Source organism: Tamandua tetradactyla, chromosome 5 (genome assembly GCF_023851605.1).
Source record: "Tamandua tetradactyla isolate mTamTet1 chromosome 5, mTamTet1.pri, whole genome shotgun sequence".
Classification (NCBI taxonomy): Eukaryota; Metazoa; Chordata; class Mammalia; order Pilosa; family Myrmecophagidae; genus Tamandua; species Tamandua tetradactyla.
This window is the reverse complement of record NC_135331.1, coordinates 104,886,807-104,904,873: the sequence shown is the minus strand read 5'-3', so window position 1 is coordinate 104,904,873 and position 18,067 is coordinate 104,886,807. Positions and strand designations below refer to the sequence as shown.

The 18,067-nt window shown below is 39.1% G+C and overlaps 1 protein-coding gene across 1 annotated transcript in view; it reads left to right on the top strand.

The window, feature by feature from the left end:
* ADGRF1 (adhesion G protein-coupled receptor F1) overlaps positions 1–15,495 on the top strand; it is a 40,954-nt gene extending 25,459 nt beyond the window's left edge. The window contains exons 10-17 of the mRNA XM_077162005.1: positions 807–958; positions 2,081–2,244; positions 3,649–3,837; positions 5,865–7,238; positions 8,850–8,891; positions 9,984–10,043; positions 13,645–13,711; positions 14,915–15,495. Of these exons, the coding sequence (XP_077018120.1) occupies positions 807–958; positions 2,081–2,244; positions 3,649–3,837; positions 5,865–7,238; positions 8,850–8,891; positions 9,984–10,043; positions 13,645–13,711; positions 14,915–14,988 (2,122 nt within the window). The 3' untranslated portion in view covers positions 14,989–15,495. The remainder of the gene's footprint in view (positions 1–806; positions 959–2,080; positions 2,245–3,648; positions 3,838–5,864; positions 7,239–8,849; positions 8,892–9,983; positions 10,044–13,644; positions 13,712–14,914) is intronic.
* Positions 15,496–18,067: the final 2,572 nt, after the last annotated feature.

Here is an 18,067-nt window from a genome sequence, read left to right as displayed (position 1 = left end):
ACTCAAAGAATCCTCTCTGATATGGCTCCTGGCTACCTAGCCAGTATTATCTTCTACCCTTCTCTCCCTTCTTCACTTTGTCAAATTCCCATGCATTTTCCTGCATCAGGACCTTCACACTTGCTCTTTCCCCATCCTGAGGGGCTACTCCAGTGTTCTTTGCATCATCACTGCCTTTCCTTCTCATCCTTTAAGCTTCAAAGATCTCCTTGCAGAGAAGCCTTCACTGACCAGTCCTATTTAAAATGGGGCCTTAACTCTACCTGTTCTTCTTATTACACCCATTTATATGTCTTATAACCCTTGACAAAATTTGAAACTGCATATATATATATAGTTGCTAAATAAATAAATATTTATTTATTTATTTTTCATGGGCAGGCATTGGGAATCGAATCCAGATCTCTGGCATGTGAAATTATATATATTTTAACTTTTTTATTGTAAAATATATATACAAAGCAAGAAAGAAAAAAGCAATAATTTTCAAAGTGCACATCCACAGGCAGCTACAGAACAGGTCCCAGAGTTTCATCCATTCCATCATCTCAGATGTTTCCTTCTTAGTGTTCCAATACACTGGTGGCTAGAAGGAATATTAATATAGTGATTCAGCAGTCTTACTCATTTGTTAAATCCCTGTTTCTTACTTGCCTTCTCCACTTGTATGTACACCCCATGAAGGAAGAGACCAAATCTATTCTCTTTATTCCTATGACCCCAATGCCATGTACACACAGAGTAGGCACTGAGTGATTGAATGAAAATGAATAAATCTCATTTTTCTTTCTATGTAATCACTGTAGGGATGGGAGCATCATTGCTGGGTATGAAGTTGTTGGTTCCAGCAGCACATCTGAGCTGCTGTCAGCCATTGAACAGGTGACTGAGAAGGCTAAGGCAGCTCTTCACAAGTTATTTCCACTAGAAGATGGCTCTTTCAGAGTGTTTGGAAAAGGTAATACTGGATAATTTCATCCTCTGATTTGGTTAAGGGAGTCCTTTAATTGGTAGCTCAGTTTTGCTCTTAGGAAGTAGATTGGAGAGGTTTCTGATTCTGAATTGTCCTAAAACTGACTTTCAGTAGAAACAGGCAGCTGTTCCCCCACCCCCATCCCTGCTGGCCATGATGAAGCCCAGCTTCAGCTGACTGCTTCAGATCTTTGCTAATGGGTGATATGATCTCCACCTTAGTGTAAACATTGAGGCAGACAGATTTCACTGCAGGTTGTGACCAAAATGATTCAGCAGTAGTTTCCTGGTATGCATGTTAAAAGGGCCCTGAAGTTGATAATATTCCTAAATCGTAATCCAGGGAACCAAGGGGAAAATACATATATCTGGGTCTCTCTCTCTGTTTCTCTGTATCACACACACACACACATTTTTTTCTTCAGATATTTTCCTTTCCCTTCAACACCTTTGTATTCAGTCTTAAGCCTCTCCAGCCAAACATTGTGCCATTTGCTTTCAAAATCATTTATTGAACAAATATTTACGAAGTACAATTGGGAAAATAACCAAAAATCTCAGCCTTCATGGAACTTCCATTGAATGTTTCCATCTTCTATTCAATGATAAATACATAAAATTAAGGGCCAGCTGCAAGAGTAACTAGTGATTATTCACAATGTGGAAAGCTGCTAAAGGGGTACAAGCAGGAAATGTCACCCCACCCCCGATGGCAGCTGCTCATCTTCTGACCATATCATTATTGCTTTGTTGCATAGAATCTCTTCTGGTTTTCTAGCATTCCCTTCAAGAGTGACAATAGTTCCTAGGAGTCATCTTACCTTGCCTTATGCCACCTAAAACTTAGTAGTTGAAGGCCTATTAAAAGTGAGATTGTTAGCATAGATCAGGCACCTGGAGGGAGAGGGGTCAGCTTCAGAGTGGGTTTGGCATCAGGAAGGAAGGAATAGTACCACTAGGAATGATGTACCTCAAAGACAAACTTTTTCCTGCTACTTAATTTTGCCTGGGTTTTGTCTGAAAATCTGACATGGAAAGCATTGAACTACTGCCACATGTTCAATATATTCTGGAGCCATTTTTCCTCTCTCTGTTTCTGCTCTTCCAGCCCAGTGTAACAGCATTGTCTTTGGATTTGGGTCTAAGGATGATGAGTATACCTTGCCCTGCAGCAGTGGCTATATAGGAAACATCACAGCCAGGTGCCAGTCTTCGGGATGGCAGGTTATCAAGGAGACTTGTGTGCTCTCTCAGCTGGAGAAACTGAAGAAGGTGAAGCATTCCCACCTGCCAGACTTGCCATGGTTTTGAATTTCAGAGTGAGCATCCTTTAGTTTGTATGGCTAGGTAGAGGGTAAAATGTATCATTGTGTATTATTGGTCAGTATGCAGAATGTGAGGGTACCATCAGACCCTGGTGAAACAGAGAATATGGACATGAGTGGCAGAGCCTAGGTGGGAGCTGAGAAGGAAAGAATATGTCAGAATTGATGTTTGTTTGGGGAGAAGGGTCCTGCAGCGGAGTGTATCAGATCTGTGAATATATATAATAGGTGGTGGGACAGCAACTAAGCTGACATCTGAAGTTCTAAAGCTTCAGTGAAAGGTCAGAGGGAAGGTATGAATCAGAAGCCAACAGGTTAGAACGAGTCAGGATATACCACGTATCAGAAATTGGGGCTGGAAATAGATCTGGCAGAGGCAAACCACAGGGTGATGGAACTGCAATGGACCTTAAGGGTTCTGGTTTACCAACTGCCTTTTATCAATCAGGAAACTGAAGACTGCAGGGCTAACGGTCACTCTAATGGCAATAGTGCTGGTAAACTGATTCCTAATCTAGTGCTCTGACTTCCACGTGATGCTCTTTCAGGAAGTTTTGAGGATGTAAGACAAGCTAGATCAGACAAAAGAGAGCAAATGGTCTGGAATCAGACCTCAAGTGACAAGGTAAAAGGACCTGAGATCAGTTCATAGGCACCATCCTTTAAGTAGATCTCCATTTTGAGCAGAATTTCTGTCCTAGCCAGAGATCCTGCTGCCGCAGTAGAGAACCCTGAATTGGTATTAATCAAGGGACCCCAGATGACCTCTGGGGTCTACTCTTGCTTTGGCCTTCTTTGACTCAATTCTGGATATGGACAGTTTCTGGGATTAGGCCATCCCAGGGACACAACTTCTGGCAGGGGAGTATGAGGGCAGCAGATCCCAGGTGTCTTGGGCAGAGAACAGCACGATCAGCTGAAAAGAACAAGGAGGACAGGTGGGATCTAGACTTTTAGGTTGACTCAGATTGACTGGCTGGGTACTTTTTGGAAGGTCACCATATCTTACTGAACCCCAATTTCTTTATAATTAGCATAATAATATACATGAAAGTGCTTTTCAATGAATTGCTTCAGGTTTCAGTTCCCTTACTATAAAATGAAAATAATGATGGAACCTACCTCAATGTGTTGTTGAAAGCATTGTATCAATGAACCTCTGTAAAAGCTTTTAGTACAGTGTCTGGAATATACAAAAGACTGAATAACAGTTATTATTATTATGTAAATTATCTTACATTACAATAAGCCATGCAAATGCTAGTTATATGTGGCCAAGAAATCTGATTTAAATTAGATGAAATGCAAGTATTTCACTGCTTTCTAGAACTTAGACCATTTTTATTTCTAGGATTTCAGTGCAATCACAGGTAATGTCACTGAAGCATCAATATCATCTTTGGTGAGAAATCTTTCAGTCATTGTTCGGCAAAGCCCATCAACCACATCTGGGAATCTGGCTTCAGTAGTGTCAATTCTGGAAAATGTTTCATCCCTGTTACTAGCAAGTCATTTCAGAGTGTCTCATTCAACAATGGAGGTATGGTCTGCATGTGCATAAATTTCTCCTTTAAATTCTCCATCTTGTTAAAAGGAATGACAAAAACCTGAATGATAGGAAGGACCTGACAAGAGAAAACTTTTTATGCAATTTAGGATCTTCCAGCTTTATTTAGTGAGTCATGAGTTGGGCAGCATCCCACTCAGAAAGCAGAAGGGAGCTCCACCGCATGGGTACTAGTGGAGCTTTTACAGGGTACATAAAGAAGTAAATAAGGGAACGTTCTGATTGGCTGCTGGTAAATTTCCATTGTACATGAGGGAGCGGATGTCTTGTAATGTCGAGGATAGATAGATTTACATTGATTAGCATCATATGATTGTCCCATCTGATAAGCTATCTATCCTGAATCTAAACTGGTTTACCAGCAGGTTCTGTAAGATGTATTCCTTTGTTCCACTTTCTCAGAAATCCCCGTCAGGTTCATTGTTGTTTTCTAGAAAAGCCTTTCTCGGAAAGGGTCCCTCCCAGCAATGCCCTGTGAAGGCAGCTGTTTTATTTTACTTAACAGACCGAAGAACTGCAGAACAGTGCTAGGAGGAGCTTTGCTGCTTTCTTCATAGTATGCAAGAAACTCACGGAATCAGTCCTGTGAGTTCAATGTAAGAAGCTGTCCAGGCAGCATCCTGTTTTCAAGAAGGGATGAACCTTTGCATTGACATGGGTGCCTACTTTTTTTTTTAACATATGTCTGCAATCTATAATCCTTCCTCCTGTAGCCATAAACTCTGATTTTTAGTGGTATATATTTTAAAACTCCCTTCTCCAGACTGGGGAATTCAAACTTGCGTTTGCATTTTTAAAAATTAACTTAGAAATCCCACAATTAATATTTTGTCACTATAAGAAATATAATAAATAAAAGAGAAATATATTATCTGTCATCTGGTCCCCCGAGAATGCTTACTGCTAACATTTTAGGCAGAGCCTCAATGCCTAGAAGAGTGAGAAAGTGACACATAGTAGGCACTCAATAAGTATTTGTTAAATAAATATCCTTCCAAACATTCTGGTGTTATGCAAAAAATATATAATATTTTGCAAAAGGGGATTAAAATATATAAATATAGTGAACATCATGTCAAAGATGACATTAAATATGAATAAATTAAACTCCCTGGATGAAAGAAACTGCTCAGATTTGTTTAAAAAAAAAAAACCCAACCATAGGTTGGGTCTTGTAATCAGACCAATTAAAACAAAATGACACAAAAAGACTAAAAATAAAATGAAGAACAAAAACAGAGTAGCCAAACACAAACTGAAAGAAAGCAGAGGTTTCCTGGGGGTGGGGAGAGCTGGATTAAAGTAAGACTCAGCTGGAGAGACAAGGCACTGGCAACAGAATGCCAGAGAACCAAAGCCTTAAGCAAGAGATATGGTTCTGTGAGAGAAAGGAGCAACTTTCAAGGAGTTGCTTGGAAAAGGAAAATATCAAACTAAAACTGATGCTTAAAACCCAAAAGAGCTCCTTACTTTTGTTACTCAGGTTAAGCCCAGTTTTTAAGGATCTTGATTATAGCCCCCTAAGCAGATGAGAAAATATAAATAAACATGAGTAAAAGTTGAACATCCATGACATGAATTTACAACTTCTGATGTCAGCAAAACTAGCATAAAATAGGAAAGCAGTTAAAAGGAATATTTCAGTCTTTGAGCCTCTGCCTGAGTAATAGCGTAGTCATTCTGGTGATTTCAGGATGAAATAAATGCACACTCATGCAGCCCAAATTGCAGGACTCTTTCTCATCTATGCTAAAACCCTAGTATACTTACAGATGCCCCACAGTGATCCCCTAGAATGTAAAAATTTGATTCTGCTGACCTGTTCTTAAGTCATGCTCCTACTGTGGGGAGCAACTGAGCTGAATTCAATTGATGAGCTTTATTGGGGTTCTTGACTGGGCCAATTCTCTGGGCAATTTTCCTGTACTTAATATTATGACTCTTCAGTCCTCTTACCTTTTTACCCAGAATAGAAATTAGCCTTCATCCTTGTATTTCAGGATGTCATCAATATAGCTGACCATGTCCTTAATTCAGCATCAGTAGCCAATTGGACAGTATTACTGGAGGAAGAAAAACATGTCAGCTCACGGTTACTGGAAACATTGGAGAACATCAGCATTCTGGTACCTCTCACAGCTCTGCCTCTGAATTTTTCTCGGGAATTTATTAACTGGAAGGGGATTCCAGTGACCAAAAGCCAACTCCAAAATGGTTACAGCTATCAAACTGAAATGTTCCCCCAAAATACCTCCATTCCCATCAGAGGCCATGTGTTAATTGGATCAGAGCAATTTCAGGAGTCTCTCCCAGAAACTATCATTAGCATGGCCTCGTTGACCCTGGGAAACATTCTACCCATCACCAAAAATGGAAATGCTCAAATCAATGGGCCTGTGGTATCCATGATTATCCAAAACTATTCCATAAATGAGATTTTCCTGATTTTTTCCAAGATAGAGTCAAACCTGAGCCATCCTCAGTGTGTGTTTTGGGATTTCAGTCAATTGCAATGGAACAATGCTGGTTGCCACCTAGTGAATGAAACTACAGACACAGTGATGTGTCGATGTACTCACCTGACCTCTTTCTCCATGCTGATGTCACCCTTTGTCCCCACTGCATTCAACCCTGTTGTGAAATGGATCACCTATGTGGGTCTGGGTGTTTCCATCGCAAGTCTGATCTTATGCCTGATTATTGAGACTCTGTTTTGGAAGCAGATCAAGAAAAACCAAACCTCACATACACGCCATATTTGCATGGTGAACATAGCCCTGTCCCTCCTGATTGCTGATGTTTGGTTTATCATTGCTGCCTCTGTGGAGAACACTACAAACCCTACCGGAGTTTGCATAGCAGCAGTATTCTTTACGCACTTTTTCTACCTCTCCTTATTCTTTTGGATGCTTGCACTTGGAATCCTGCTGGCCTATCGGATCATCTTCGTGTTCCATCACATGGCCATGCCTTTGATAATGGCTACCGGGTTCTGCCTGGGCTATGGGTGCCCTCTCATTATATCAGTCATAACCATTGTAGTCACACAACCCAGCAATGACTACAAAAGGAAAGATGCATGTTGGCTTAACTGGTCCAATAGGAGCAAACCTCTCTTGGCCTTCGCTGTTCCTGCACTAACAATTGTGGCTGTGAACTCGGTTGTGGTGCTGTTAGTACTAACAAAGCTCTGGAGGCCGGCGATTGGAGAAAGACTGGACCAGGACAGCAAGACCACTGCCATCCGCACAGGGAAGAGCCTACTCATCCTGACCCCTCTGCTGGGACTCACCTGGGGTTTTGGCATAGGAACCATGGTGGACAGCCAGAGTCTGGCTTGGAATGTTATTTTTTCTTTATTCAATGCATTCCAGGTGAGTTCAATAAGAATAGCTCGTATCAACAGGTAAGTGGTCGAACTCTAGAGAACTCAGGTTGGTAAAACAACTCTGAAGGCTATCTCATCCATTTCCAGCAGGACTTTAATCAAAACTGCATGAAAACAATACATATTTTTAAAAATCCATTTTACCCCATGGCTTCTTTCATATACTGAAGCAGAATATTTTACTTCCTAAGTAATCTATTCCAGGGTTTTAAATATGTTGCAGTTCACATAGCTAATGTTAATGTCTCTTGCTGCTAAGTCTTCTTCATGTAGACCTCTGAAAAAGCAAAGAAAAGGAAACAAATCACTGTTATTTGTGGACTTTGAATGGTGTAAAAGTCCCTAAAGTGCAATATTGCAGGGGTGGGCAAACTATGACTAGCAGCCTATTTTTGTAAATTAAAGTTTTATTGAAACACAGCCATATCCATCGTTTATGTATTGCCTGTGGCTGGTCACTAACATTTTGTGCTGCAATAGTAGGTCTGAACAGTTACAGCAGGAATTCTATAGTCCATAAAGCCAAAATTATTTACTCTCTGGTTCTCTACCAAAAAAGTGTGCAGACCTCTGCTGCAGAAGATAGGTTTTACATGCCACAACCACAAGCTGTTTGGAGAATAGATAGAAAAAATAATCCTTGGATTTTGATGAATCTGGAAAAGAACCTACAATCCTGGTTCAGTAAAGGTCTTGCCCAACAACTTCTAGATAACTACTCAAGAAAATGGGGCCTGGGATGGGATTAAACATTTGGGTTCTGGAATTAAATAGAGCTGGACTCAAATATATCATTTTACCAGCTGCGTCCCTTAAATTATTTAATCTCTCTGTCCCTCATTGGGATAATAGTAATACTTATAGAGTAAAAGTGAGGATTAGATGAGATAATTTAGCACTTAGCACAGTGCCTGGCACATAGAAAATGTTCACTAGGTTTCTTTAGAAATAACTAGCTCCCCACCGACTTCAGCCACCAGTTAACATTTAGGTTATTACTACAGATTGCAATCATGGAGCGCATGCACCTAAAGACGACAAGGTGTAAGGGGCTCATGTTGGAGAGTGGGAGGGTAGGCTCAAGGTCATATGCTATGTGATTAAGTACCAACCAAGGGTGTGCTTAATGGCAGAAGGATTTCAAGGTCCAACAAAGCCTCTGCCATGGGTTCCCTAAGGGTTGTGGTGATGGAAAAGGATGCTGGTGGGGTTGATTTGTTCGACCGGTTACAGGATTGGGCCTCAGTGTCTGCTGCTATCAAAGACATTTAGTAAATACTGATTAAATGCCTGGTCTGAAGAAAACTGTGGAAGCTATTTGTTTCAGGTCATGGATGACACTGGAGAGAAGTCAAGCCCCACAAGCATTTAAAACTTCATTTGCTTAATCATTTGTTTATGTATATGTTCAACAACAAAAAAAATTTTTGAGACTTTGTGTTGTGCCAGGCACCCTGGAAGCTGCACAGTGTCCTTGCCTTCAAGGAACCCTCAGTCTAGGAGGGGAACAAGTTTAATGTTGGGTGAAAATTTTAATGTTGAGTGATATACATAAATACAGCTTACAACACATGTGATTTATTCCTTTATTTTTAAGGGTTTTTTCATCTTGTGTTTTGGAATCCTCTTGGATAGTAAGGTATGTGTATTCATTTCCCTCTTTACCCTCTAACTCAGACATCTTTAAACCTCTCCCCTTTAGTTCTAGGGTTTTCTTTCATTTAAAAAGAGGGTTGGACTACAGGTACTATTGTAATAAAATTCTGTATTTTATAAAAGGAGCGCTCAGTCAGGAGACAAAGGAACTAAACATTGCCGATAAAACTATATAGAACTAATCACAGCATGTAATATGAACATTATAAGAAAAAAAGGAAAATTGATTTCAACTTCAATTTTTCTACTTTAAATTCTAAATTGACATTAATTCAAGAGCAACTGCCTTCTTTAAGGGGTGAATCCCCTTTTGTCCCTTGAATTCATGTTTCCATCAATTTAAAATATGCTGAAAGATACATCTACTTCCATATTTCTCGTGATATAGATGTTAAATGATTTCTAATATTAAATAAATTTCCTAATGAAAAACAGCCAGCTTAGATGAAGGATGATACGAAAAAGAAAATTTAAAAATACATTTGTTTCATTATTTTTCCCCAACATTGAACCACTTTGTTAAAGAAGGTGAAAACAGTCAGTGTAAAGGAGTCTTCGATTTAATAAGAATATTTTATAATTAGCACAATTGTGTACTTGCACAAACTCCTATATACAAATAAGCAATTTGTTGTTCTTAACTGGATAAATAATTCCTTTGTTGGCAGTATCATATGGTCAAGAAATCTTCATTTCAAAGATAAACTTCAGGGTGGACAGTGGTGGTTCAGTGGCAGAGTTCTTGCCTGCCATGCCGGAGACCTGGGTTCGATTCCCAGAGCCTGTCCATGAAAAAAAAGAAGATAAACTTCAATTTTAGTAATTATTGTCAATGACTAATGTGTAGAATCTGAATCATTATGGTACTGTAACTTTTTATTTAATTCTAATTTTATATATAGTTAGAGTCTAAGAATATAAACCTTTCTATCAGATACCCTAGTTCATGATCTAGTCAGTCCTTTTAGCAGATGCTACTCTTAAATAACAATTGCAATCTGAAATTTTGTTCTTGATTTGTTTGTGTATGATTGTATATGTGTATCTTCTCAATACTTCTTTGTTGCCCTTTTAGCTGCGACAATTTCTGTCCAGCAAATTGTCTCCATTAAGCTCTTGGATGCAACCATCAAAGGTAATTGTCTCTTACTGCCATGGATCCAATGCATGAAGCCCCAATTTTGCTTTTTTCTCTTTTTGTGGTCCAGTAGCAAGCCTACTTTTGCATAGTTTCTTTACCATTATGTTTCTTTCACCTCTTGAGCTTCTTTCACCATTTGTTTCTGGTGTCTGGTAGGGTGCCTGGCACATGGTAGATACTCAATAAAGAGTTGTTGAGTGAGTGAGTGAATGAATGAATGGATGTGAAGGCATGGAAAGCTACAGGGTGTTCATGGTGAGCAAATGCTATTGAACAGTATCATCTGCTTTAGTCTGATTTGTCTCCTTCAATCTAGAACCAGTACAACCCCTTACTCTGCCTGACTTTCTGGAACCTCTGTAGAGGTTCCTTCTCTAGAAAGATAGAAAGTAAGGTCTGGTTTAACTTCAAATATATAAAAACTCTCTGAATTTTTTCTTTTAAGCTGGTTTCACTGACTTTGTCCTTTTCAATTTTTTGCCTTAAGTTTTTGAACTAAGTTCATATGAAAACAGGTGATTTCTGTTTCATTCTTTGCCACAAAAGTGTAATCTGTATAAGAATAGTACAGTTAGAAACAGAAGTATTTGCATGCATATTTTGTAATTTTGATGTCAATTTAGACTTTTGTCTTTCAGGAAGACACTGAGAGTCTTTCAGTAAAGGCTGTAAAGCAAAGATTTTTGTGCTTGATGAAAGTTAACTGATTTAACTGCACCTAAACCTACATGAGTGTTTAGAGATTTTGCAAGGGAAAATATTACCTTGAAATAAGTGTCAATGAAGAGATTAGCCTCTGGCATTACAAAAATAGCCTTAGGTCTGTGTTTCATAACAGAAAGCTCTGCTGTGAAATAGTGTATTTGGTCAGTTACTCAAAGCACAAGTACTTAAATTCTGTTACTTTGCTTTCGTTTCTGAAAGAAACCAAATCCTTTGAACCAGAGTCATCATCTACTCTTGAGTGAATTTATGCTTAAGGAAAGGGGAGAATTATAGCACTTGTGACTACATCAAACAGAAACTTTCAGTTAACAAAGTAAAACAGGACACTCCCCCATCTAAGAAGCAGGAAGTCAGAATTTGTCTCATTAGAAAATTAAAGAGAGAATCTCTCCAAAGTAAAACAAAATGATCACAAAAACAAAGTACTCTATGATATTTCTCATATAAAGAGCTATCACTTCAAAAAGGCAGCATTGATCGTTGAGGGTTTTGCTTCTGGAGATTGCAAATCTCTTATTAAAAGAGGATCTTGTTATCTGGCTAAGTGTCTCGCTTTAAAATAAATGGTACATTTTGCAGAGACAAAAAGGAGTGTTAGGAAAAAGGCACATACCAGGACACAGAGACTGATGAGGGCGGGCAAGAGATTTATTAGCAAGCCAACACGGAAGGGGTCTGAAGTATAGACTCCAGCTCGTCTAGGAAGGACAAGGGAAGACCATTTTTCGTGGAAGGACTGGAGGTTTGGGCAGGTGCAAGGACTTGGCAGATTCTCATTTGGTCAGTCTACAAATGAGGGTCAAGTGGGAAGTTGGGTGCTCTTCATTGGTGAGGTTTAGAATTTAAGCACCCCTGTAGTTTTAGCAGGGATATGACTGCTGGACACTGAGAGAGGGAATTTATCACAGGGATGCAATTGCCTGAGGGCAGATGTTGGGTGGAAGAGTTATCAAAGGAATGCAGTCTGCAACTGCTGTGTGGAAGCTTCTGTTAAGGGCTAGTCACATAATGAGAGTGGAGGGGAGGGGTGTGGTTTGACGGTCCTGGGGAATCCTAACAGTAAGTATTAATGATTTTTTGATGTGGTTGAAAAAGGCACGAACCCAGAGTACAATGCCTGAGGAATATGAGAAGGTGAGGAAGAGGTACTATTAGGTAAGAAAATTCCTGTCAAATAATTTGTTCAAGAGTGAAAAGAAAGGGAGGGTCGTAACCAGATGCAGACCTAGGACCAGGAGTAGCGTGGGAGTAAATCCACAGGTTGGGAGGAATGAGTCTGTAAACATTTTGAAAATATATGAAAGAGAGAGGATAACTGATGAAAGAGGATTCCCGGGAAGACAGATTGGGTGACTACTGAAGATGAAATTAGCCTTTTCCCCTGGCACATGCATCGAGCTAGACAGAGCAACTATCTAGATTGGGGTCTTAATACTGAGAGAATTTAGACTTTGCTTACTCTTAGTTTTTTTCCCAAGTAGGAAACAAGCTTATCCTCCATGAGATGAGAAAAAGGGTGGTGAAGGAAGGATCTTGTTAAGAGCAGTGCAAGTTTGCAGAGTTGGCTGAAGGGAATATGAGAGGAAGCCAGCCATGTTCTCATCAAAATCCTTTCTCTGAGAGGGCTCAGTATCCTTTTTTTTTTTTTTTTTACTTATTACTTATTTTATTTAAAAAATTTTATTGTATTTATTTTTCAGCATCCCTTTTTGACCCTTCCATTTTCCCTAGCCACATTTTCTGTAACGCTTCACGAAGAGGTAGACTCTAGTGGCCTTTACAGGCGCCCCTCCCACAAAGAATGGATTTGTTGAGCTCCGGTTTACTTTCTATGGCTCAGGTTCTGCTATTTGACCAGTAGCTTAGACACTAAACCTCATGTGCCCGAAGAGACATCTTCTTCTGGGACCACACAGAGGCCCTGGATAGTGTTGCAACCTAAGATTCCTCTCTCCAAATGGGGCAGGATGCAGTTTCATATGCAGCAATACTGACCTTATGTTTCTTGAGCCCGAGTTCTAGAAAAGTAATTCCTTTGATTTGAATGTCTTAGATAGTTCTCATTGCTCTCTATGATTTAATTTTTATTTTTTAATTTTAGGGATCAGTGTGGGATAGCTGCTTATGTCTTAGTGGAAACAGGAACCCATGACTGGGCTAGCCCCTGAATATAATAGGAATCTATTTCTTTTGTTTTGGTTTGGCTTTGTCATAATGTGGACTGTGGCAGGGAATGGAACTTAATCTTTCTAAAGTCCCCAGTCTCTAAACAGTGTCTGGCCACACAATGGGTACTCAATTCATTCAATTAATGAATAAATGTATGCCAAATTAGTAATGGAAAAAGATATAGCATATCTTAATGTTCTTCTTTTTCAACAATGCAAGCTCTTTGTTTTAAACTTTTATTTGAGCTTAATAATTTAGTTTTAAATGTTTTACAATCTGTATAGCATTAATGAATAAAGCTATACAGATTGAATGAAGAAAGGAGACCTTTTTTACCGGGAATATTGTTCCTCTTATATGAATTCATCTTCTAGGAATGGATGTGTGAACCAAAGAAGTATAAACATGGATGTGAAAAAGGATAATATCTCCTTTAAACCTGTTTTCTATTTTGTTGGTAAAAGTTGCAAAAATATTCAGGAAACAAAATTGCTAGACATCAGTTGCTTAGGCATTTTTTTTTCCTTAGGCATTTTAAACAGATTGAAACAAGGGTTGTAAGGAAGGACAACCCTAATTTCTTGAAAAGAGATTAAAGCACTGTGTAGATAGAATAAAGGACATCAAGAAGTCAGGAAATGCAGACCATCACTGAAAGAGTATTACTAATGTTCAAATGACTTGTTTATCTTTTATGCAGCAAAATTCATCGGAGTTATCTGCCAAATCCAAATTCTCAAACACTCTCAACCCTTTGCAACACAAAGGTAAGCTTCAATAAAACCAAAGGTTATAAAATGTAGGGAGAGAGAGTATAAACACATCATATGAAAGAAATTCAGTGACAACTTTTGATTTTTTTTTTTTTTGTATGCTGTATGGCAGGGGCCACATTTCATTCTTTTTCCATGTGAGAATCCCATTATTGCAGCACCCTTTGTTGAATTTTTGTTTGTTTGTTTGTTGTTTTTGGGAAGTGCGTGGGCCAGGAATCACACCCAGGTCTCCTGCATGGCAGGCAAGAATTCTACCACTGAACTACCCTTGGACTCCCTGATTTTTGTTTTTAATTCATCTGAGAAGTGGGAGAGTGCCAGCTGTGTGTCCAGGATCACCGGGATAGTGCCCAGGGACAGCAGAACAATGTTGGAAATTTGGTGCTCCTGGAGACCAACAACTGATGCTCTTTACCTTTGTCACAAGTTGTCCCTGTTTCCTCAGCTAGACACTGTCTACATCTGGGGCAGTGAAGGAGTGTGATTAGATGGACACAAATGTATCTTTATCAGAGCGTCACCTTAAGGTCCATGCTTTCCTAAGTGTGAGCAGATACTGCCCCTTCCACCTATGACACGCGTTGTTCCTATGTTCATATATTGGTGATTCCTAAAGTCTGTGGTATTTGGCTAATGGAAGACCACTATTTAAACATTGTAAATAGTCAAGGAACTCCTGGAGGACAAGGGGGGGGGGGGGGGTTGAGGCACAGACACTGTGTTACAAATCAAGTTGAAGTCATATTTAAGAAACTGAGTTTCATTTCACATTATATAATGTTAATATACTCACTCATGATGATAGGAAAATGGGCACTTGATTTTAGATTCCCATCAAAATTAATTTGATCCCAGGTAAAGTAGAAGTGTCTGAAGAACATGCCCATCTAGAACCCTTGGTTCCTGTTATTCCTGCTTTTTATGTCTCTACCTTTTTGGACATTTGTTCCTCCAGTCAGTAAATTGAAATGAAGAGATCACGAGGGCTTCTCCTTTCAAGTGAGAGATGACTGATGAGCTTAAGCTTCAATGGTGTCAGGGAAATGCTGTGCTTATTGACAGTCACATTCTAGGTCATTCCATAACATCTTCCTAAAGTTATTCCCAGCTGTAAAGATAGATTTACTTTCATTTATTTGTCTGATGCTTAATTTCAGCAATACAACAATAAATTTTATACTCTTTTTCCTTCAGGTACCTACATGATTTCTCATACTGGAGAATCCTCAAATGACATCATATTAACTCAGTTTTTATCAACTGAATAAGGCCAGGAACCCTAAAATCAAGGAAAATGTTTCAGAATGGCTTGACATTTAAAGCCAAATGTCAGTGAAGAAATTGAGCTCAGTATTAGATGGAATTTTCTGATTTAGGAGCCTGGAAATAAAATGGACTGGTCTCAAAGGCTTCATCACAGCCTCCTTTACCTATAGTTAAATGGAGAGAAGATTTATTTTTTCATGTGGTTTGATGCAAAGACATGGCCCCACAAATGCAAAAGAGTCTGTTTTGCGGTGTCTGTGTTGGTTGCACCTGCTTCTCACTGCCACAAAATACAGTTTCCTTCGAAACGTTATTCACATAACATTTCCAATCATCTGATTAGAGTGAGAAAGCTACATGAAATAGTCGTAAACTGATGGGGCATTTTCACTTTATTGTAAAAAAAGAGTCACTGGTGCAATTTCCTGGATAAAATATGCTTCCCTCCCAAATTTCCTGGCTGAATTTATGTTTGCATTTATTTTTTTGGTTTATCACTTAACTTAAAAAGTTCATCAGAAATAAAATGAAAATTTCCATTTCATATGTCTTTGTAGCCATTCATCAGGAAGTATAATAATGTGATTTCATATATAATGTGATTTTTTTTTTTTGTCTGCAAAGCACTTTCATCTGGTCCCAACCTGAGGCAGACCTCAGGTAGAGATGAGGAAATGGAGGTGTTCCAGTTTGTTAGCTGCAGGAATGCAATATACCAGAAATGGAATGGCTTTTAAAAGGGGAATTTAATAAGTTGCTAGTTTACAGTTCTAAGGCTGAGAAAATGTCCCAATTAACATAAGTCTATAGAGATGTCCAATCAAAGGCATCCAGGAAAAGATACCTTGACTCAAGAAGGCCGATGAAGTTCAGGACCTCTCACTCAAGTGAGAAGGCACATAATGAACACAGTCATAGTTTCTCTCTCAGCTGGAAGGGCACTTGGTGAGCACGGTGTCATCTGCTAGCATCTTCTCCTGGTTTCCTGTTTCACGAAGCTCCCCGGGAGGCATTTTCCTTCTTCATCTCCAAAGGTCGCTGGCTGGTGGATTCTGCTTGTCGTGGCTATGTCGTTTTGCTCGGCTCTCTCTGAATCACTCTCTGAATCTCCAAAATGTTGCCTCTTTTGTAGGACTCCAGAAACTTCTCAAGACCCACCCAAATGGGTGGAGACATGCCTCTAGCTAATCCAGTTTAGCAATCACTAGTGATTAAATCACATCTCCAGGGAGATGATCTAATTACAGTTTCAAAATTCAATACTGAATAGGGATTAAAAGAAACGGCTGCCTTTACAAAATGGAATTAGGAATAAAACATGACTTTTCTAAGGTCCATACATCATTTCAAACCAGCACAGGAGGCTTGGAGATCTGAAGTGATGTACCCAAGATTGTGAAGCCAGTAAAGGGGAATCTGTGTTTTTTGTTTTGTTTTGTGTTAGAACATTTGGTTCCTATTCCATTTCTGCCGTCCCATAACAAACATGAAGATTATCTACCATCCTAAAACATTTATGAGGTCAGATATGTGGTTGATCACACTCAAAAAATCTATCTTTTTTTTAAAGCTTTTTAATTGTATAGTATAGCATATATACAAAGGAAAGAAATAGAAAAGCAATAATTTTCAAAGTACTCTTCAGCAAGTAGTTACAGAACAGATCCCAGACCTTCTCATGGACTACCATATGATCCTCTCAGATTTTTCCTTCAAGCTCCTCCAGAATATAGGAGGCTAGAGGGCTTAAATATTTTTTAATCACCATAATTAACTTTCTTTCTTTCTTTTTTGTGAAAAATAACGTATATACAAAAAAAGTTACACATTTCAAAGCACAGCACCACAATTAGTAGTAGAACATATTTCAGAGTTTGACATGGGTTGTAATTCCACAATTTTACTTCTAGCTGCTTTAAGATACTGGACACTAAAAGAGATATCAATTTAATGATTCAGCAGTCATATTCACTTATTAAATCCTATCTTCTCTGTATGACTCCACCATCACGTTTGATCTTTCTATTCCTCTCTTCAGAGGTATTTGGCTATGGCCATTCCAACTTTTTCATGTTGGAAGAGTCTGTCACTAATATGTGGTAGGAAGATGGAACTCTCTAATGTCTTGGAGAGGCTGGTCCCTCTAGGTTTCAGGGTATATCTGATCCAAGGACCCATCTGGAGGTTGTAGGTTTCTGGAAAGTTACTCAAGTGCATGGAACCCTTGTGGAATCTTATATATTGTCCTGGGTGTTCTTTAGAATTGACCGAAATGGTCCTGATTGGAATTGGCAGGTTATGATAGGTAGCGATGTTTACTGAATCAGCTCGTTAAGAGCAACCTCCAGGAAAGCTTCTTGACTCTATTTGAACTCTCTTTGCCACTGATACTTTATTAGTTACACTTCTTTCCCCCTTTTGGTCAGGATGGAATTCTTGATCCCATAGTGTCAGGGCTGATTCATCCCTGGGAGTCATCTCCTACTTCACCAGGGAAACTTTCACTCTGGATGTCATGTCCCACATAGGGGGAGGGCAATGATATCACTTACAGAGTTGGGCTTAGAGAGACCGAGGACACATTTAAACAACAAAAGAAGTTCTCCAGAAGTAACTCTTAGGCACACCTATAGGTACGCTAAGCTTCTCCACTACCTACATAAGCTTCACAAGAGTAACCCTCAAGATAAGTGCTTGGCCAATTTGGGTGTCCCTTAAGTTTGCCACAGTATCAGGGGATTTCCTGATGGTGAAGTTTAATAGTTCCATGTTTTTTCTCCCATCCCTCAAGGGACTTTGCCAATACTTTTTGACTGTTTGCCTAATATATTCGAGGATGTATCCAGGCATTACAATAATCTATGCTGGATTAAAGGCCCTCATTCCTGTTCTGAGCTCCCTCTGTTTCAGTTGTTCAAGTGAGCTATACAGATAGGGTGAGTTAGATTATGCACTACAGAAATTTCAGTTTCAGATTAAATAAACCTTTCTTCCATTGGTCTCAAAGACTATATGTGGTTCTAAAATATAGATGCTGTTTTCCTTACCACTGTATTCTGAATTACTTAAACCCCAATCTCA